We start from the raw sequence: 21,687 nt of genomic DNA, 5'->3' as shown, positions 1-21,687 counted from the left end.
ATTGGAACATTTTAAGTTTACATAGATAGTATATAAAAAGTACACTACAAGTCTACTGCTTCACTCTTAGTATAAACTATTTGTAGTACACCTAAATAGGATTTTTAGCAGGTCAAAAGCATTTTTGTTTTTGGCCACAGCCCAACCACAGAAGGTAAGATATTAAACCACTGCATTAGTTATATCAAGTAAGGAAGATCAGCAAACTAAAGCCCTCAATTCACGATGTTTTATAACATTTTTAATTGAAATCTTTCATTTGGGGTTAACGAATAAGAAAACTCAATCATTTTTAACAATCTGTTCCTGTTTAACACTTTTTTTTAACGATCTTAATGATCAGACCTGCAGTACATGGACAGATTGTTTTAGCGGCTCTTTGGATGCACCCGGAGCGATCTGAAAGAACAGCTGTTCTGGTGGAGCTTTAATTGCGTCCAGCAGGAAAGCAACCTCCAGGCAGCTTTTGTATGGAGGACATCCACAGTGGGCTGCACATGTAATCTGATGAGTCCTTACAGGTAATCGGATGAAGAGCTGTTTCAGGAAAATGAAAGTGGCATCACTGAAGGGGCCTCACTTGTGCTGGAGAGGCCCGCCGTGATGAAGAAAAGAATGCAGAGAGAGCTTCTTATCAGGACCTTTGAGGCAAAAGCAGCAGAGGTGACGGGAACCAGAGCTGATAACGGAGCTGCAGGCCATGGAAATGTAAAAGAATATATGCTTTATAGGATTTTTTAAGGGGATTTTGGTGCTCTTTATTTCAGGGTTGCCTTTATATTTTTAAGCTTACTACATTTGTCCATAAAAGCAAATGCACTTAACTCTAAAAATCGTTATTTTTCTGAATAAAATTGATTAAACTAAGATTAATAAAGAACTCTTGAAGTTTAGGAGTCATCAACCTGAGGCTCCAAAGCCAATTGTGGCTCTCTGGCTAAAATAAATGATAAAAGTAAGTTTCAAAAAGTAAGTGTCAATTATAGAGTATTAATTTCATTTCAATCAGTCAGGTTTATGAATGTATGGCTGAGGAGCTCCTTTAACTGTAAATTATACTGTGTGACGTTTTTGACACCACTGCTGGCCTTAAATCAAGAGGGTTTGTGTGAACAACCATTGAATGCACAGATTTCAAATATTGAACAAACCTTTGGTAATTTTTTTAACTTCTACTCTTTTATTTAAAATTGGAAAACCTGTAAAGTACTTGTCCTGTCTGTTTTCAGGTTAATAGCAGTAGTAAGTTGGGAAAAGGCTGATGGTGCATCAAAGCAGACTTAAGGTATAGCAAGAGAAGTTTTCCTTTTTGACTTGTTTTGCAAGTTTTTTTAAACTAATTAATTATTATGACCATTTTTTTCAAAACAAAAAATGATTTCTAATTTAGAAAAAAAGGAAAAATTTCCCCATCATACTTCTGCTTTGAACCTGCAACTGGCTGGCAAACTGTTTAGAGTGTGTCCGGCCTTTGCCCAACAGTTGCTAGGATAGGCTCCAGCAACCCCACAACCCCAGAAGAGATTCAGCAAGTTTAGAGAATTGACCTATAGAGGGATTTTTGTTTTTATTCACAACATTTATTCACTTTTCTAAAGGGTGAAGAAAAACTGCAGCTGTTGTTGGATTTTGGTAAGAGAGAAATCAACCTAAATGGCTCTTTTAGTGTTGAAGATTGCAGACCCCTGTCCTAAACCACCCAAGAACAAAACCAGTCCTGATCCACCTTGACCTACTTTAAAGATAACTAAATTGATGTTTGTTAAATTTCCTTCCAGTCAAATCCTACATCTCCATTCAGTATGATTCTATCTGACAACTGTCATCCTTTCACCAACAATATGATTATTCTAGAGGTCTGCAGGAGACACTTAAAATCAATATTGCAAAGGATTCAGCTAATACAATTTAGATTTACATCAAAGTTCAAGTGGATATTCTTATTGTTTTTACTCCAATAATTGGCTAAACTGCCAAATGCATCACCTTAACATATGAGGACATAGAGACTAGTTAAAAACCATCAAGACATCCTAAATATGTCATTTATATCAGATTATGCCTGAGAAACAAGAAGCTAATAACCTTTCAAGAGTTGAACCTTTTCAACCTTACTTTGATTGTAAAGTGCTGATTTGACCCTCATGCAAACCTCCATGTTTTTACAAATTAGAGTTGTCTGGCATCGCTCCAGCCTTGAAAAAAACAAAGAAAGAAAAAACACCTGAGAAGCAGATGCAGCATGTTTCCTCTGTGCCCCCGACCCGCCTCCCCTGCACCATCCCTGCACAAATAGTCTAACCTTGCAGTGTTTTGTAACAGGAGTAGACTGACACACTGAGCGTTGATATAAGTCACAGGAACCAAACGAGAGAAAAAAAAGAAGTGAAAAGGAAACGGAACAGAAACAGAAATTAAATCTCCAGGTTTGTTTTCTTTTAAAAGCTTGTAACAAGTTTTTGTTAGATTTTCCGACCTTTAGTCTAAGAACGAAAGCTGGTTTTTGCAGCTTAAGCTGGTACCACTAAATACTTTAATACAAGTTATCTATATTTTACAGTATGCTCAAAGTGATTTAAAATTGTATGTTTTTACTATGTAAGTGTAAAGTTGCAGCTGTTTCAGAGGTGATGTTTTAAATCCTTCCTAGGTCAGATTGTATATAATTAAAAATAAATAAAATAATAGCTCAGCTTTCCTTTCCATTTTTGGTCTTCTGGCACCACCATGTGTCCAAAGACCACACAAACCTCATGTGTTTTTGGATCCAAAATATTAAGCTTTAGATAGTCCTTGAGGAACATTTACTTCAATTTCTAGACTAAAGGAAACTTTAGGGATTTCCACTTTGGAGCCATGCTTACAGTCCTAAAAAAATAAAAATCCCTAAAACAGGAATTTTTTTCACTTAAGAGTCAATTTTTTTTTCATGTTAAGCCAATGGGTACTAATATTAGCATTTTTTAATTGAGGTGAACTAAAGTACATTAAAAAATAAAATAAAAAAGAAAAGAAAAACTCTTATAAGGCTTCAGGATGAGCCCAATAGATCGTTTCCTAAAACCTTTTAACATATTTTTGCAAAAACAAAGAAACTTTTTGACTTAAGCATTCGAAATTAAAACAAAACAGGGATGAAAAAGCAGGCAGAACAAGAACAGATATAGAATTTATTTTCAATATCCATTGCAAAGAATAAGAGGTGACACAGCCTGAAACAGATAATACAGAATTTATTTTCAAAGTAGGAAAAATACACAGGTGTAAAGGAAACGAGCAAAAACCTGTAGTCAAAAGAAAAAAGAAAAAAAAGGATAAAACTAGTCCAAAAAAAAAAAAAAAAGAATCTAGAGGACGGCTAAAGGATACAACAGAAAGCATTGTTTACCATTCAGTTTCATTGAAAACAGTATGTATTGATTTGAAAACAGCTGCCTTGATTTCTCCTCTGGATTATTTATGGACATTCTAAAACATTGTGCAAGTGTTTCATCTTAATTCTCTTTTTTCTTCTTCTTATCTTGCTGGTATTGGATGAATGGTAAACAATAGTTGGTCCAGTGCATTAACACAGTGACACAGATCAATATATGTACTCAGCTGACTACAGATAGACAATCCTGATCATTGAACAACTACCACTACATTGGCAGGGAGAGGAGATGAGCAAATGTACAAAGTGAATAATAAAGAGGGGTGTCAAAATGTCCTCAGGGTTGCAAAAGGACGTGAAGAATTCAAGATGGAGAGTCTTTTTTTTAAATTTAATTCGAAAGCAGCTACATTTTTTTTTTTTTGCTAAAACGAGGAAAGTGAATGTTTTCTGGGTATTATTGCCAAGTTTAGTTGTTGGGTTGGAAAAAGAATGGCATAGAACAACGCACAGGATAATGTGCACAAAGCAAGGGGGAGAAAAAAATGGAATAAAAGTACCTTGTTTTTTTCCTGACAGCCCTACGTTTGATGAAGATTTTTTTTTTTTTTGTAAAACTAAATGACGCAGCTGAACTACAAGCAACTTTAGTGTGCACCGCGACGAGGAGATGCAGCCGCCTGGAGAAAGAGTCCTACACCTAACAAGCCACCAAATAAAGGAAAGCAAAAACAAAAAGCTGCTGGGCTCTAGAATTCAGCTGATTTGATAGAAATACACAGATGATGTAAAGAAAACACAAAAAACTAAGAGGCAGAGGTTTGAGGGAGTGATGGAGGAATGGGGGGGGGGGGGAAGAAAATCACAGAAGCAGTCTAGTTGCACATCATTAGCTTTGCTGTACAAACACGTTTTCCACCTGTCAAAACAGTGTTTCCGTAGAAACCAACGGCGCTACGACAGCTCTGCTGCCCTCGCCTGTGGGCACGAGCGCTCTACAGCTGGTGCCGTGCAGGCATGTAAAAGAAAGATGAAAGATCAAGGAGAAACACAGGGAGGGGCGTTGAACTAATACCAATGATCCAGGTTTCTAGGGAAACGCACTAAAACCTTCTGTTCAGGAGGACCAACCCATCAAGACTACATGATCTCCAGAGATGTAGATTCGGCGCCAAGTGTGTGTTTGTGTGTGGGGTAGGGGTGTGTTAAAAACGATGCGTCAAAGAATTCATGATTTGCACATCAACAACACAATCCAACATCTTTTAGAAAGGAAACATGAGATACATCTTTTATTCACACTTTACAAAAAAAGCTACCCCTTTAAATCTACTACAATACTAATGCCATTCAAGAAACAAAATGTCAAAATTGAACACATTGGTTACCGCTGGGGTGCGCCGGGGGGGGGGGGGGGGGGGGGGGGGGCAATTAAAACAACATAATAAAGGAAGTTAGAGAGGGGCCAATTGATTATTTTTCCTGTAGATTTGCTTCTTTCCTGCATTAAAAATGCAACAGAATTCATTTTTAGTGGTTAATATGGGAGGAATGAGGAAAGCCGTTTCTGAATTTGATAAGTGCTCATCATCCACATGAGCGTTCAAACGATTACGCTGCTGCTCACAGACTTCACTTGGATTTTCAGAATAAGACAAACTGGATTTGCAGCGACGTGTTGACAGGAAAGCTCACTGACCCTCACCCTTTTTTCTTTTTAAAGTTTTCCCCCCACAAAGAGTAAAGGAAAAGTGGGCCTTTCCACCTTTTACCAACACAGAGGTAGGGGGCTCCACAAATGGCACTATAGCTGCAGTGACAAGAGTAGAAAACCTATACAAAGTGGTTGGGTGGGGGGCGTTACAAAGACGATGGGTGGTTTGGTGGGTGGGACGCGTGGCCAGGAAGGAAGCCGGGGGCTGGGATGGGGGTGGGGGGTGGGAGCAGTGCTTTAGGTACAAAGAGGGAGCACAGCAATCAAAGGGGGAGTTTAGAAGACGCCCCCACGACTCATGTTCCTTACAGAGAGGGTCAGTGGACAAAGCATACCTGATTATTAGAGAGGTCAATGGACAGAGTTTATGTGTGTATATATATATATATATATATATATATATATTCATATATGTATATATAACATTGTCACGTCTCATAAAAAAGGAAACATTAACAAAAAAAAAAGAAAGGACAAAATCTTCACAAATGTCTCAACAGTATTTAAAAATAAGAGAAAAGGTTGTTGAGGCGTTCGCCGCTTATAAATAGTGCAAGACAAAGTCAACTGCTACAGCGAGGCACGATGTACATTGGTGGAGGGGGGGGGGGGGGGGGGGGGGGGCTGGGTGTATATCGACCACTTAAATGATGAAGAGATGGTACTCGTCCTCGGATGTCACTTTGACCAAACTACTGGCGACGAGGCGAAAAGACAAAGAAATGGCGTCGTTAATGGATAAGAAGCAACAGGCAGAATTTCCTTGCTGCCCATTTTACATCATAGCAAAGAGTCGGCGAATCAAACAAGGGTCAAAAGAGAGGGGTGGGGGATGGGGGGGGGACTGAAGTTACAGTCAATGTTTAGGGAGTGCAAAGTAGTGGCAGCGAATGCCTGCAACAACCTCTTCTTACGTCTTTTGTACAAGCTGGTAATATCAATTCATCTCAACATCAACTGGATAAAAATTTAGCCTTAGTTTACAATACAATCTTTTTTTTCTTTTTCAAATTTGACCATAATTTACTCTTTGTACAAAAAACGCCAGAAAACAGGTCTTTTGTGGTTCATATACAATCATGTAAAGACTGAGTCTAGGTTTCTATTCTGTACAAAGACTTGTGGAAAAAAAAAAAGGAAACCAAGAACCCACTGCTTCTGTGAACGGAACGCATGGCTGGGGGGGGGAGAAAAGTCACTACAGGCCTTGGAGACAGTGCTACAGAATCTGCCCGTGAGAGATCTTGGTGTATGCGAGTGCATGTACGCTTGCATGTTTGGAGTAGGACGGCAACTCCCGACAGTGAGAAGGATGCTGGTTTTACTCCGGTGTGTCCATCTCTGCCTAAAAAGCAATCACAACCCATAAAGGGCGTGATGGCTCCCCGATGGACCAGCCAATCAGCCGAATCCCTTGCTCCTTCCAGGAAATAAAAAAAAAAAAAAAAGGCGATACACAGGCCACATAAGCTCCTAGCACAAGAATAACCTAACAACTACACAAGCAGGGGGTGAAATAGTCTGCAGAACAGATAGCAGCTGCGCTCAGTTTCTCCCATCTTTCTTTAAAGCTACATGGCGTCGGTGAAATCGGACAAATGTAAGCTAAGGGTTCTGGTTCTCCGGGCTTCTTGTGGGGTTAATGTGCCGGGGCTGGGAGGCATAGACTGTCTTGTAGCACCACAAGAGGCCATGACCTCATAAAAGGCCTCAGCACCACAGCACGACAGCAGGAAAAAAAAAACCCCAACACACGCACACACACACAAAAGCGAGCTGCATCACTCCAGAGAAACCCCTCGAAAAGCTGCTCTAAAACCCCAAACACAAGAACGTTGTTTCCGTGTCCCCCCCCCGAGAGGGGTGCACCATGGACCCGAAGGACAAGAAGAAGCCAGCGGTGCAGGTCTGAAAGGGATGGGTCTGCTGTCTTTGCTGGTTTTAGGTTTATACAGAACAGACAGACCGGCAGACCTTCAGCTCTCAAGCTTTTCACTTAAAATGTCCTTTTTTTTTCAGCAACATTAACCTTTCCTCTAACTCCAAAACATCACAGCACAACATATGAGAGGAAGCCGAAAGAGCCACCATCCTCTGCAGTCTGAGACAGAAGCAAAGCAGGTGGGAGGGGCGGGGGTGGATTTGACAAGGAGGGGGAGTCCAATACACAAAATATGATACACAAACAGGGCTGAATCAAGCAGTTAAAAAAGAACATAAAAAGAAAAACAAAGAAAAATATAGAGTATCTATACGAAATCCCTGTCAGCCAGACCTCACTGTACGAATATTTTACAGGTTTTTTGTATGTGTGTGTGTGTGTGTGGATTTGTGTAGGTGTCTTTCTCCTCCAGCGTGCTGGAGGGAAGAGCTGGTACAGGGAGGGAGCAGAACTGAGAGGGAGGTGTGGTTGCAGCTCCCCCTAGTGGTATGGCAGGGTCTAACTACCTGCGCGCAGGCAGGTGAAGCCCATTGACCTGGGAGGGTATGTTGGGCAGGAGCAACTCCAGTTGAGCAAAGAGGGAGAAGTGGTCGGAGGGGATGTGGGGGTGGGGGCAGCCGGTGACATTGTTTTCTACAAGCCAGTGGGGATCCAGCGGTCCCAGGATTCCCAGCACGTTCAGGTGAGGCTTGGAGTAGAAAATGTAGTCGATGACACCCTAAGGGGGAGGTACATTAAATTAGTATATACATTTGCACCATTTTTGAAAGGCGTTTAAAGCTTTTTTTCCCCCTGCAGCTTCAGGTGTTACCTTAAAGTCAAAGGTGTAGTTGGTATAAGGCATCAGGCCATTCTCATAGGCGCTCTTCAGCTTGAAGCCGTGGGTGATCCTGCCATTCGACGTGCTGTTCTTGCCGTTGCAGTTAAATTTGGTCAGGCAGTCACTATAACGGAGCTCTTTGAAGTCCTTATGGGTGCAGTCCACTCCACCAGTACTCAGGTATTCCACTACACCTAGAGTAGGGGTAAAAAAAATAGATTCAGTCAAAGCCTGGGCTTCTCCGTTTCCAGTACCACACAGAGTCCCTCACTCATGCAACTGGATCTTTACAAAGGGGCTTCAATAAAAGTTGATTATACCAGCTTTTGTATTTTGTATTTGGTTCTTTAGTGTTTTACAGTGAAACAAAAAGTACTAAACAGTCCCTGAATCTGCAAGTTTTTTCACTGAAAAGATGATTTTGATCTGTAATGTTAATTGCATATTCACTTCAACTGTGAGTGAGGTAAAGAAAAAAGAATCAAGGAAATCCAGTTTACTTTTTTAAAGAATTCATTTGTAATTTGGTGAAAAAAATAAGTGTTTGCTCAGTAACTAAAGTTCACCTTAATACTTTGTAATGTAACCCTGGTAGTCAATGACAGACGTTACAGTCTACAGTGTTGCTGCTCATTTTGGTCCATCCTTCCATGCAGATCTTCTCAAGAGCTGTGATGTTTTGGGGCTGTTGCTGGGTAACACAGACAAGTTCCTCCACAGATTTTCTGTTCCATTAAGGTCTAGAGACAGGCTAGACCACTTCAGAACCTTAAAATGCTTTTCACGTAGCCACTCCTTCGTTGTCATGGTGATGTGTTTTGGATCAATGTCATGTTGGAAGATCCAGCAAAGTTTTATCCTCTATGCTCTCACTGATGGAAGGTTTTTGTTCAAAATCTCACCACACATGACCCCATTTATCCGTTTCTTTATACAGATCAGTTGTTCTGTTCCCTCTACAGAGAAACAGCCCCAAAGCATGATGTTTCCACCTCCATGCTTCACAATGGGTGGGGTGTTTTTGGGATGCAGCTCAGTATTTTCCCCCCTTCCAAACACAAGTGGCCTTGATGCCAAAGAGTTCCTTTTTAGCCTCATCTGATCACATGACAATCCTCCCCTGGATCATCCAGATGGTTTGTGGATAACTTCAGACAGACCTGGACATAAGGTGGAGGACCTTTGGAGGACTGCAGAATTTGAATCCATGACAACGTAGTGTGTTATTATTGTGTGTGAGTAACTGTGGTCCCAACTCTCCTCTGTGTAATTCTGGACTGTTTTCTCATTTGAACCCCACCAGGTGAGATCTTACATGGAGCCCCAGGTGGAGGGAGATTGTCAGTAATCTTGTATTTCTTTCATTTGGTAATAATTGCTCCAATAGTTGATCTTTTCTCTCCAAGCAGTACATTGGTTGTAGAGTGGTTCATCCCAGCTTTGTTCTGGTGTGCATTCTGGTCTCTGGTGTCTTTTGACAGCTCTTTGGTCGTGATGGAGAGGTAGCAGTCTGACTAGATTAGATGTCTTTAAACAGGTAAGAAGAGGAGGATAGAAGAGCTTCTTAAAGAAGTAGCAACAGGTCTGTGAGGGACTGAATCCTCAAGTCTTTTTTATATTCGTTCTCTCATAGTTGATGAACATTACAGACGTCTCTCATCTGTTTAAGTGGGACAACTTGCAGAATTGATGACTGACAAACACTGTTTGACCCATTGTACACTCAGCCAAGAGACTGAGGCCAGTTTGCTAATGAATGACAAACCTACAATAAATAAATATATTCTCTACAAAACTCTGTTTTTAGATTTGGTCTCTGTCTTTTTCCTATCAACTCTGCTGGCCCTTCAAGTGTAGAATCAGAGACATTTGATGTTTAAATCATTTGACAGTTCTTGGTGTTTCTTGCTGATTTGCTAACAGCTGTCTGAGTAAAGGCATTTGTAAAACATACACATTACAAGTTTGGTACTTTTTTATGTAATAGACAACTAAGTTGTCAAATTATATAATGAGGGAAATATTTCAAGTCACCCCTCCAATGAGCCTCCATGAAGGGAAACAAAGATGTAATCATCATTCTAAGCTCATCACATGGTTATGGAGGAGCTGGAGCAGTTTAAAGTTTAGTCAATAAAAGTTTGTCTTTTTATACTTTTCAATGTCAGAAAAGTAATCCAAGTAAAGCCACTCTGATATGACTCCACTGCATGTTTTGAAAGGACTCGTTTTACTTTGTGAAGAAGTGATATAAATGTCTATTTGTAGATAAAAGACTGTTCTTTTGTTATTCCTTATTTATCAGTAAACATTAAAGACATTTTTGAAAAAGTAGGCCACGCACTAAGTTACAGTTCAGTAAAGTATACACCACAGTTTATGCAATTCAAATGTTTCAAAATAGTACAAAAAGCAGCAACCATAGATGGGAATGTGTCCTCCACAATTTTATCTAGTTTAAATCACCCAGTCCAACATCAGTCAAAGACATTCATAAAGTCATTAGGAAAATGTGTCTTCAACCAATAGTCACTTGTTTACTCACCAGAGTCTGGCAAAGAGTTGAGGTCAGCACACAGCACCAGTGGAATTGCGTTGGTCTCACCAGAGACAGATGACAACTTGAGGCTGCGCGTGGCCTTGTCCACTATGCTCTTCACCTCCGACAGGAACATCATGGTCTGGACCAGCTTGACGTCAGAGTAGTCGGGGTCCCAGTGCATGTGGGCGTTGGCCACCAGAAGAAGCTGCTTCTCCATGCCGTGGAGCGACTTACCAGCTAGCAGAAGCATAGCCACAAATATTCAGAAGAATGCTCTGAAGAACAAGGGCAGGTTCTTTATAACAACTAGAACAATTTTAAAAGCTTCCAGAAGTTTTACTTGTAAAGTAAAAATGGTCACTAGTGAGGTAAGCAGTTTAAACAGCTGAGACAAATTCAAAAAAACAAACAGCGTAAGCTAATGTTAAATTAAAAGAGTATCTGGCATCCGAACAATAGCCGCGGTTACATGGGCAGAATATCTTGATCGGATCAATGGTCGGGTTAAAATTCACCCGTGCACATGGGCACAGAAAACCTTTTTCCGATTAGAACAAACGTTCCCATGGCTCACGCTTTCGTTCGGAATGAATAATCTGGGCATGCGCACTGCGCAGTAGTGTAAAATCACCCGGATGCGGAACTAGATCCCGTTGTAAACAAACCGCTGCCACAGAGAGACAGCACGTGCTGCAGCTCCGTAATACGAGACGACCTTTCAAACGTGCTTTTATTAATGTCATGAATATTATGAAGCGCCTGTTCGCTCATCGTTATATTTAATCTGTGTGGTCAGTGCTGTTTTGTGAATGAAACAGCTGGAAGAAGGCTGAGGACAGGCTAACACGGGCTAACAACGTTAGCCTTGATGGACACGAGAATCCAGGACCGTGCGACAAACGCAGCAATCTGCATATTAGCTGGACGTCTGGAAATAACAGCAGCCTTTATTTTGTCGGGACACAACTGGAAACACAAATCCACGTGAAACCCCGCGACATTTATTTCTGCTCTGATTTCTGCTCTGAAAAGTTCACACAGACCGCCCCAAAGCCACTCTGAGCTAGCGGCCGGAGCTCAGTCTGTTCGAACACGGTTCCTCCTGAGTCCTGCAGCCGCTAACCAGAGCGGCGGCGCGGCTCGCAGTCTGGATTCTCCCACACATAACAAAACGCACACGTAACAAAGCATCCTCCCCCCTCGGACACAAAATTATTAATCCAGCTCCTCTGTTCACTCGGGTGCCAGTGGACCGAGTGAGCGTCGGGGGGTACGAAGCGCCCCTTCCCCGCATTCCCTTCGTAAGGGGTGTAAGAGAGGGGAGAGCCAGCGGGGCGAGAGCGGAGCGGCGCTTTTCACGGGGCGTCCGCAGAGCTGGACGGTCCTGTATGAGCTTTCTCACAGCCAAACACCGTCTATGCGTGACGTAAACCAGAGCAGTAGTGACACACGATCGGAATGACCGTTTACATGCTCCACGATCGGATAAACGATCGGTATAACCCACCTATCTCAATCGGAAAGAAATTCTGATCCGAATGAGTCTGATCGGGGCAGAGTATTCCGAACGGGGCGTTTACATGACACATTTTCTTTCCGATCAGACGTTCATTCCGATTACTTTTGCCCATGTAAACGCGGCTAATCAGAAGAAGAAAAAAGTATCAGTGGCTCACATGAGAGCTCCATCATCTCTTTGCGGACTTCGAGCAGTACAGCGACTCCAATGTTGTCCTTTGTCATCACCCTGTTGAGCATGGCCTCTGAGCCCTCGGAGTTAGCCATGGCCAGCTGGTTGAACTCTACCGTGTGTTTTTGCACGGCGCTGAATCTGGAGAGGAAGCCAGAACAAAGGCAATGAAAGTTAAAACCCATTTTGTGGGTAGAAATCAGAGTCGAAAGAACATTCTTAAAGAAAGACTTCAAATTGAGGACAAAAAAACACAGATTTCAGCTGCAAAGTGACAACAGGTGATGATGACTAAATCTTTGCAAGCAGTTAAAAACACTATTAATTCCACATGACCCCTTTCAAGTTATGTACCCAAGTTAGGACAGTCAAAACAGTAAAAAACTATTAAATAACCACGCCGATAAACAAGTAAATTTATGTTTTAAAAAATTGGTCTAAAACTGTGGCAAATGACTAACGCTGCATTTCCTCATCAAAGTAAGTGTGGAGGAACTTCAGATGGAAGTGAGCTCTAAGACCTACAGTCTGGTGCAAAGCCTCTTTTCTTTGAGTAATGCTCTGTTCCCTGTCAAATAAACTAAAAAATGAGAAGAAAGACATTAATATTTCTACTTAAACTCCAAACACTGTATAAACAACACCCGAGGCTATAGAACGCATTCACTGGAACACAAACTATTTCCTCTAGCCAAAGAGTCAAACACATTTGACTCCATTAGGCATTTCTTTTAAAAGGAAAAAAAAAAACAGATTCAAAATGTGCAGATTTAAAGATTTTTTCAAATAAAGTAACAGAAGTAAAGTAAGCTACATTTGTCCTGTTTTTAAGACTGAAGTGCATCTAAAAACATCCAATAATTATAAACAGACAGAGTTAGCATTCCAATAAGAAAACATCTCTGAAGTTTGAGCTTATTAAGGGAAAACAGGCGGATACAAAGTAAAGGCATTCTGGCGCGGAGCGGTGGGGGGGGGGGGGGGGGGTGTCACTCTTTACAGAAGGCCCACTGGTGCCACAGATTTACTGTTCTGAGACAACATGAATGTTACAAGCAGGAATTATGAAGCACAAGAGGGACAAAAGGGAGGAAACGCTGGGGGGGGGGGACACATGAAAGCAGCGCTATTTCTTCACATTGCAAAGAGAAGTGTGCTTTCAGTTTATGTTATAAATCCTACATTTATGATGCAACTTACTTCTCTGTTTTGTAAAAAATAGCACAGCCGTCCACATGTTTACGGTCCGACTCCGACATCGTTCGCGCTCGGGATTTTGGACTGAAGAACCCGTCATATCCTTGATCTTTCAGCTCAGGCAAGAAGAAGTTGTAGTATTGCTCCGTCTCAACTTCCTAAAAAATCAACACAAAAATAAAAATCTCCTTCAAGATGAATATTTAATAAAAGAAATAAACAGACTGTGGCTAATATGGAAAATGCTAACCAGGTTTGAACTTTTTCTAAAGTTCAATCCAGAATAATTTGACATCAATCTGGACTTCTTTATATTTGAAAACCCGATCGATTTGACTAAATTAGTCAGATAACAAAAAGAAATGTGTAGAAATAAAATATCTTAAACATAAATGCATGTTTCTGAAAAAAGGCTTTAAACGTTGGTCACTTAAACCTTTTCTGATCAACTTTAGACACTTTTATTAAAGATGCATTGTTATTTTTAAATTGAGCAGAGACTTATGGTTGATTATTTTAGCAGAAAAACTGCTGTTCTTTTTGGATCAAAGCAAAACCTCAGCAGATACTTTGTTGGTTCTCACCTGCAAGCTGATGATGTCTGAGTTGCAGCCCATAATTTCCTGTATGATGGATTTCTTCCTGTACTCCCAGTTTAGAGCCCAGGAGGGGCAGTAGCCGTACAGCTGTCGGGTGGCGTACTTATCGCACAGCACATTGTAGCACATCACAGAGAACAAAGCTGGGGCCGGAAAAGAAGACAAAAATTCAAGTAAGTGCCGGATAAAAACTCCAAAATGCTCATCATCTAAAATACAATTCATACATTAAGAGGCTTTAAAAATCGCCTTTGGCATTTATGCCAAAAAACAACTTTTTACTGTGTCCAGCAGAAGGTAGAACCACAATAACATGGTTCTTCATTCGTCTCTACAGCTGCTAAAAAGGAGGAGAGCATCAAAACAGAAACTAACAAGATCAAAGTAGAACTGCAAACACTGAAATTCCCCAAAATTTGTCAAGGCTCTAAGACTTTAACACTTGTGTGAGTTGTGATCACCAAATTTCAACACGAATTTGGTGAAATATGAAGTGACACTCTCAGGACTGGAATAGCACAACTGTGTGTTTTAAACATGACTCAGCTGATTCTGACTTAGAGAAAAGCAACTTTTCATATCAGCTTTGCACCGATATGCAACACAGTATTAAAGTAAAGTGGCTTTAATTTACACTGATTGTGTAATCACTTCAGTGCTGTGCAGTGTTGCCTATCAGTGCATGGCTTCTGTTCTCTGCTTCCAAATCTGTTAAAGAGTTACAGTAATGGAAAGAATGTAAACACTGGAGCTATAGCTCCAATCTTAAAAATGAGACCACAACACCTTCACTTTTCTTTTTACTGCTCCTTCTCACTAATAAAATACACACATTGGATAGACTGCAGGCTGAAATACAGATGTTACTGGATAAACAGCTGCCTGACAGTGAGGAATAATCTAAAAAGTGAAGTTTGTGTGTCATCTGCACCTGAGGAGCGCGTTCGTTCAGGTTCCTGGAGTGAGATCCATGACCGGGCTGGAGGCTGCTCTGTTGGTACTGCAAAAATTAAAATTAAAAATAAATATATATAGTTTTTTTGTTTTTCTTTTTTCAATGAGGCACAATTTCCGCACAAACACCACTAGCACAGTAACAAATGTCCCAACCAGACAGCATGCAGTCATTATTTTGCTATGCTGGATAAGGACAGATTGCAGTAAAGTGGATGATTGCTACTTACTGCGTTTAATAGCACCTGCCAGATTGTCTAACAAGTAGCTGAGCAGTCTTCGTGTGCCATCGGGTTCCTGGTAGAGGCTCATTATTTCTTGTGCAAGTGGGTTTCCTGGTGAATAAATATTTCATCAGAAACAAAAAAAATAAAAAAACAATCATTAACAGAACATTGGGGATTTCAACGCTTGAATGCCCACTAAGAACCATTTAGGAGCCACTGACCTTTCAACCCAAGAGTTTGTAACTGAAAAAGTTTCCCCAACTCAAATGGCAGAACCCGCAACTGGTTGTTATTTAAAAGCAATTCCCTGTGAAAGAAAAATTACAGATCCTGTTATTATTTTTGCTAAAAGGTCTGTAATAATTTAGCCTATAACTTTAAAAAATATTTTAAGAGCAAAACAAAAGACACAATCAAATCATTAATCACACTGATTTATGTTGGGATTACGGTCATTTAGCATTTCTTGGTTCACATGACACCGTCCTTATTATTCTTTGCTGTAACCTACAAAGACTGACCTGAGAGACACCATGTTGCCGAGCTCTGCTGGCAGGCTCCTGATCTTATTGGATGAGAGATCCAGGTACACCAGGTTGTGTAATTTGGCAATGTCTGGCGGGATCCGTGACAGAGAGTTGTCACTGAGGTGTAGGGCAGTGAGGTGGGTGAGGGACCACAGGGCTGAGCTGAGACTCCTTACTCGGCCTGCAGGAACAGATGGGGGGGGGGGGCACATACACCAGAGTTTAAGCTAAACCAACTTCTTTCATTGTGATGCATCAGTTTAAATGTTTGTGTGAAAAATTCATTCAAGTATAACTTAAAAATAATTAAATAAATAAAATTACAGCAATGCCATTTCAAAAATCCCCCCTGCCATTTTTCTTCATATGCAATCTGTTGTCCAAAATTTTGACTTTGCAAATCCTGAATTAAAAAAAACCTATTACAATTGGTGCAGTTTTGAGAGCGGCCAAAAAAGGGTCACATGACAGACAAAAGTAGGCTCCATCTTTCCAAAGCTTTCCTCTTGTTGATTGTTTTGATAATTTTTTGTGTAGAAGTCTTTGTTTTGGTTTTCCAAGTTTGAAGGTAATTCTCTAGCTCTACAAAAGTATGAAAATTGCTTTTTAAATCGAATTTGATTTCATTATTGCCTGCACTGTTTGGAAAAACTGATCAGGAAGAACATAATTGCAAATGAAGTACAAATTTTTTTATTTTTTTTACTATAAAAACAGGATTTTTAATAAAAACGTGTTTTTGTTCTTACCTGGTTTCAGCATTGGCTTTAGTTTGTGGCAATACTTTACTGAAACTAAAAGATCTTTTTCTGTTCGATTAAAAAGAAGAGATTAAAACAAAGAAACCATCCTAAATATATGCTCTAAAAAACTTATTTAAACACTACAAGTGAACAGTTGCTACTAAATGACCCATAAAACAGTGCAAAGAAGTGGAAAACATTTTGTGAACTTCTGTCACTATTTAAAAAGGATCATAAAAACTTTTACTATGAAAACAATGCCCTGAATATCAGACATCAGAAAAAAAACATTTATAATATTTATTCATAATATTTATGAATTTTAAAGAATAATTGTCACGGGGGAGAGCGACATTTTTTACATATTTTAATGTTCATTAACAGCTCAGAAATCATGAATGTTCTCATTGCAGCAGGTAGTTATATGCAACTCCGGCCACAAGGTGGCACCAAAGGACCAATCTATTTACCACCACCATAAAAAAAAAAAAACAACAAAAAAGAAGATATTCTGCACTAGAACGCCTGATGGAATTGTGTTTTATTTGGGCTTTTCTTAAAATACTAGAATAAATATAGGCACCTCCAATATTAAAATTAAACCAGTTGTTGTGACACTGAACTGAACACTACTTTGGTCACCAAAGTAATGCCTCAACAAAGCTTGCCTAACTGAGCAAAGGAGTTCTCTCACCCAGAATTGTTTTTCTATGATGACTACATTTTCCATTGTAAGCCATGTTGAAATAGAACAGCCGGAAATGCATTTATAGCCTCTAAATGTAGTCTTTGGTCACAACAAAACTAATTGTATGGAATATTATATTTTGATTGTAGGTCTGTATTGTTAGTGTAAGAGTACAGCTAAAGCAGCTGTTTGGCTGTGTGCACATGAAAACACAAAAAGCAGGATGACACAAATTCAACAGAGGCAAGTTCAGCATCAAAACATTTTAACTTAAAAAAATAAATGTCTAATATTTTAGGTGTAGTGAAATGTTTATGCTGCGACAGACTGGCGACCTGTCCAGGGCGGCCCCTGCCTTTGCCCACAAGTGGCCGGATAGGCTCCAGCAGCCCCGTGACCCCAAAATGGAATGAACGGTAGAAGATGAATGAATGAAATGTTTATGCACAATCAGCTTAATGAAAGTCAAGAAAATCCCGAGTTCATATATGCCATTTCCAACAAAGAAAAGGACTACCGGTATAAAAAACAGCAGCAGACTAACCCACTTAGCAACATTATGCAACGTCAGAAAAACATGCAAACAAAGACAACAATCATTTCCTGTCCCATCTAAAAAAACAATGAAGCCTACACTGGAATAGCACATCTTTTCTGTAATACCAGTATACTCCACACCAGTGTTTTTCAACCTTTTTTGAGCCACGGCACACTTTAACCTTGACAAAAATCCCGCGGCACACCAGCATCTAAAAATTTAAAAAAAAAGAAAGAAAAAAAGGAAAAGCTCATAGTCTGTTTTGATCTACAGTCCCTCTGCAATCTCACATGCATTTCTGTGATAATTGTGGCAGAAAAAGCTGGAAGCTGCAGTTGTTTTTTCTAAAAGATGTAATAAAAGTTAAGTTATAAGATTCAAAAACTGTTTGTGTTCGTTGTTGTTTTAAGATGTTAAGAGGAGGGACTCATTGTGCGCTAAGACTTGCGCTGTCACTTTAACCCAATGCATCATGGGAGATGTAGTGGAAAAATCCGCAGAACGCAAACAGACTAGCGTCTCTGAGCTTCATTGTTTTGTTCACTTGTTCCACGGTCTGACACAGGATTCTGTAGAAAGCTACACCGCTAAAGACGAGCTTTAGCTGGGATTTTTGTAGGAACTGAGTGACTTATGAGCTAAATCGAAACAAGGAGGTGAAGACTTTAACCACTTCTGATTGGTCAGACTGATGACATGTGATTAAGCCTTCAAGAATGATTGGTGGAGACAGTTAAAGGGGCGGGACTTTTCAGAAAACAGAGTTTAAGATGCGGCTAAATCGCGGTACAGTCATTCTTATCAAAATGTCTGTAATAGAATCAAATAAACACAAAGAAAAAAGTACTTTACTATCTTTCATATTCCTAACTTCTCAGTGTTTTATCAGGGCCTGTTTGGATGAACAAAGAGCTGATTTCCTGGAGATGGAAAATGTTTTTAGATCAGCTAATGCGGGCAATTTCTCCAGGGCACACTTGACCATCTCCCACGGCGCACTGGTGTGCCGCGGCACACTGGTTGAAAAACACTGCTCTCCGCGTGTCACTTTTTAAAGTAAAAGTCTGAAACTCAATTCTTTTTTTAAACTCTGACATTTGTGTGTTCAACCTGTAAAATCAAAAGCATAAAACCTATTAGCAAATGAGATTTCACTCTAATGAGGATGTTTTTCAAAGACGCAATAGGCTAATTTTAATAAGGACCCAAACATTTCTGACTGAACTCATTTTGAAAATATAAAATCTACTTGGGATGCCGCGAGACCGAATTGTGTGGAAAATGAATGGTTGCATTTCTACGGCATACCAGCATGCTTACGTTTAAAGTGTCAAACACTTTGGTGTTAAATTCAAGAGGAATTTTTTTTATTTCTTGTTTAATTCCATCACACCAGGCTTAGTAAACCCTCCAAAAAATGTTTTTATTCATTGTTATTTGCTATTTGTTGTTGTTTTGTAATTCACAAATCATATATCAAAGGGCAATAAAACCATGGCCCAAAAAAGGAAGTTTGAAGCGAATCGTGAAGAAAGTGCATCTTTGCATCCGTGCAATCCATTGCAAAGGAATAGGGGTGTAACAATTCACTTTAACAAGGATTCAATTCATATCATAATTTGTAGTTGCAGATATGATTCAAAACTGATATTGGTTCATTTAGAACAATCCAATAAGATCCGATTCACTGGCCTAAAATCGGTCCAAGATATCTTTAGCCAACAATTCAACCAGCGTGACTCAGAAAGAAATACTAAAGTACTGAACAGATCAGGTGAAGTTTTCTAGATTCCTTGTATTTCTTGCAAGATAATCAAGTGTAAATTAAATATGTGTACAAACAAAAAAGTAAACAAGACTTAATAACAAATCATTCACATTTTAGTTTCATAAAGTTCAGCCCACTCTTTTTTTTCCACATCAAAATAATCCCAAGGGAACGTTATTAAGATAATTCCACCACATTGAATAGTCACGTCTTTGCAAAATTCAAAGTGTTTCCACACACTGGACTGAAATGATGACTTTATTTTTTTTGCTGCCATCACATGCGTGTTGTCCTCTGTGATGGTGCTTTTCACATTATAGTAAAATAAACCTTAATCCAAATGGTATTTTCCAATGTCGATTTGATTTCTTTCATTCTTAAACGATATTATCGTAGAGGTTGATGGGATTTGATTCGATTAACAACTTGCCTCAGACAGATTCATTTGGTTGGATCGTAAGAATAGAAATCAATTCATCGAATAATTGTTACACTTCTACAAAAGAATGGACCACAAAGGTTTAGAGGTGATTAAAACAGTTTCCCCAAATTTGAACACAATTTTTTATCTTTTAATAATTGTTTACAAGTTCATCTTATGCTCTTGTGTGCTCCAATGAATAAGACTTACAACAATCACAGAGTGGAGATAATGACTAAAAGCTTTAGGTTGTTTTGTTTTTTCACTACCGGTAATCGTTAATTACTACTGTGTAATGCTGCTGCACTAACAGAAATAATCAGGTCTGTCATTTATGAAGGATTACACCTATACACAAACAATACACCCATCTTAATATTCCAATTTTGTTGAATATGCTTACAAATACAACATGACTTTTTGTTTTCTCATCTTAATGCAAACTACAAAAACTCAGAAGGAGCAGATGTGTCTACAAAGGTTAAAGACACTCACCACTGATTTCCAGCTCAGCCCAGTATGACTTCTTCCCATTTGCTGCCTCCTCGCTGGACATAATTGTGTACATCCGCCTCGGATCCGGCGGGTCATATTTTTCCTTGGGCATTCCTATAGCACTGCAGAAATCAATTCATGTTAAAAACCCATCAATGGAAAAAGTGAGACATTCATAGGGTTACTATTTCTAAAAGTACACAAAAATGAGGATGAAATCCCAAATATTATGTTTTTATTTATGAAGTGACATCTTATTATATGAACTTCAAAGAACGCTAAAGGTTTTCATCATCTGGCCAATCATGAACAATCTGCTATCATTTCCGAAGCAAAACATAAACCACAAACACTGATTAACAGCTGTTACATAAAGGCAATAAAAATACATGTCAACGCTTTTGCACAAACCTGAAAACTATGTTCCAGTATAAGGGATAAAACTGAGCAGAATTAGAAAACAGAGTATGATATCAGTAAAAATGCAACGAGGTTTTGGCGATTATGCTCGCTGTCGCTAACTGATTTTTAGCCTAGCTTAACCTAATTTAAGCTATCGAACTAGTCATAACAAAGCAACAACCTTATCCACCTGTGAGAAAGAAAAGGGGTTCGTGGAGTTTATTGCGTTTACAGCCCACAATAACTTTCCAAAATAACCCTGAAAAAAAAATATCAACAGATTTTGTAGCTTTATCTACCACTTTTTGTTTACATAATGGCAAACCACAATTGCGCATGATAAACACGAGGCCACAACACATTACTTAGCGTTATTTAACAACTTTTCGGGTAAATTTCACAGTTGCACTTAAATGTAAATTTGAACATACCATTTAAAACCATCAAAACAAAAATAAACTATAAACATGCGGTGCTTAAAAGAAATGGCGAGCTCTTTAGCTTAGCTTAGCCTACTAGCTAAAAGCTAACATGTTCCTATTATTTGAAGCTTAGCGCCTTTCCACAAAAATAAGCTCTAGCTTGGTGGCACGACGGAGGCGATTTACACATCTTGGAGACGCCGTGACCAAATAATAGACCTATATTGACTCCTAACCGAAAGGATGGCATGTTTACCTGCAAGAGCATACCAATCCGCGAGGACAACTGCGTGTTCTCTTTTGTTTTCTAGCTACTTCTCCGTTTCCGCTGCTATATCATCATGGCGACTGTGAGGACTTTTTTTTCGGTGCCGATAAGAGCGAAGCGTCTTATTGGTTCACCGAGCAGAGGGTTCAACCAGGTGTTGGACCGTGTCACCACACCGCACTTTTACGTTCTGGTTAAATTTACCGCCAGTTGTTTGGAAAATATCTATACGTAAAGGAATGAGCTGTTTATCACTGAGTCCAAGCTAATGATGTAATGGTCCAATCTGTAAGGAGGAAGAGGAGGAGGAGGAGGAAGATCATGTAAAATAAACAAAGGTATTTCAGGGCAAAACAA

At 39.6% G+C, this 21,687-nt stretch overlaps 1 protein-coding gene across 2 annotated transcripts; it reads right to left on the bottom strand.

Annotated features, from left to right (window-relative positions):
• Nucleotides 1–4,636: 4,636 nt before the first annotated feature.
• Nucleotides 4,637–21,645, bottom strand: LOC101160421 (CCR4-NOT transcription complex subunit 6). Of its 2 annotated transcripts, none has more exons than XM_023959230.2 (12): nucleotides 21,319–21,645; nucleotides 20,239–20,360; nucleotides 15,580–15,766; nucleotides 15,280–15,365; nucleotides 15,062–15,166; nucleotides 14,809–14,877; nucleotides 13,863–14,020; nucleotides 13,282–13,436; nucleotides 12,068–12,222; nucleotides 10,395–10,628; nucleotides 7,841–8,043; nucleotides 4,637–7,747 (listed from the first exon to the last, which is right to left on the bottom strand). In XM_023959230.2, the coding sequence occupies exons 2-12, from the start codon at nucleotides 20,348–20,350 to the stop codon at nucleotides 7,532–7,534; spliced, it is 1,680 nt and encodes a 559-aa protein (XP_023814998.1). In that variant the 5' UTR covers nucleotides 20,351–20,360; nucleotides 21,319–21,645; the 3' UTR covers nucleotides 4,637–7,531. The 2 variants fall into 2 exon arrangements, with proteins under 2 accessions (XP_023814998.1, XP_078810378.1); XM_078954252.1 differs by lacking the exon at nucleotides 21,319–21,645 and adding an exon at nucleotides 21,072–21,253.
• Between the last annotated feature and the right edge of the window lie 42 nt (nucleotides 21,646–21,687).

This window comes from Oryzias latipes, chromosome 10 (assembly GCF_053564925.1).
Source record: "Oryzias latipes strain Hd-rR chromosome 10, Olatipes_Hd-rR_3.1".
NCBI classification, from domain to species: domain Eukaryota; kingdom Metazoa; phylum Chordata; class Actinopteri; order Beloniformes; family Adrianichthyidae; genus Oryzias; species Oryzias latipes.
Note: the sequence above shows the minus strand (reverse complement) of the source record. Positions and strands in the feature narration are given on the sequence as shown.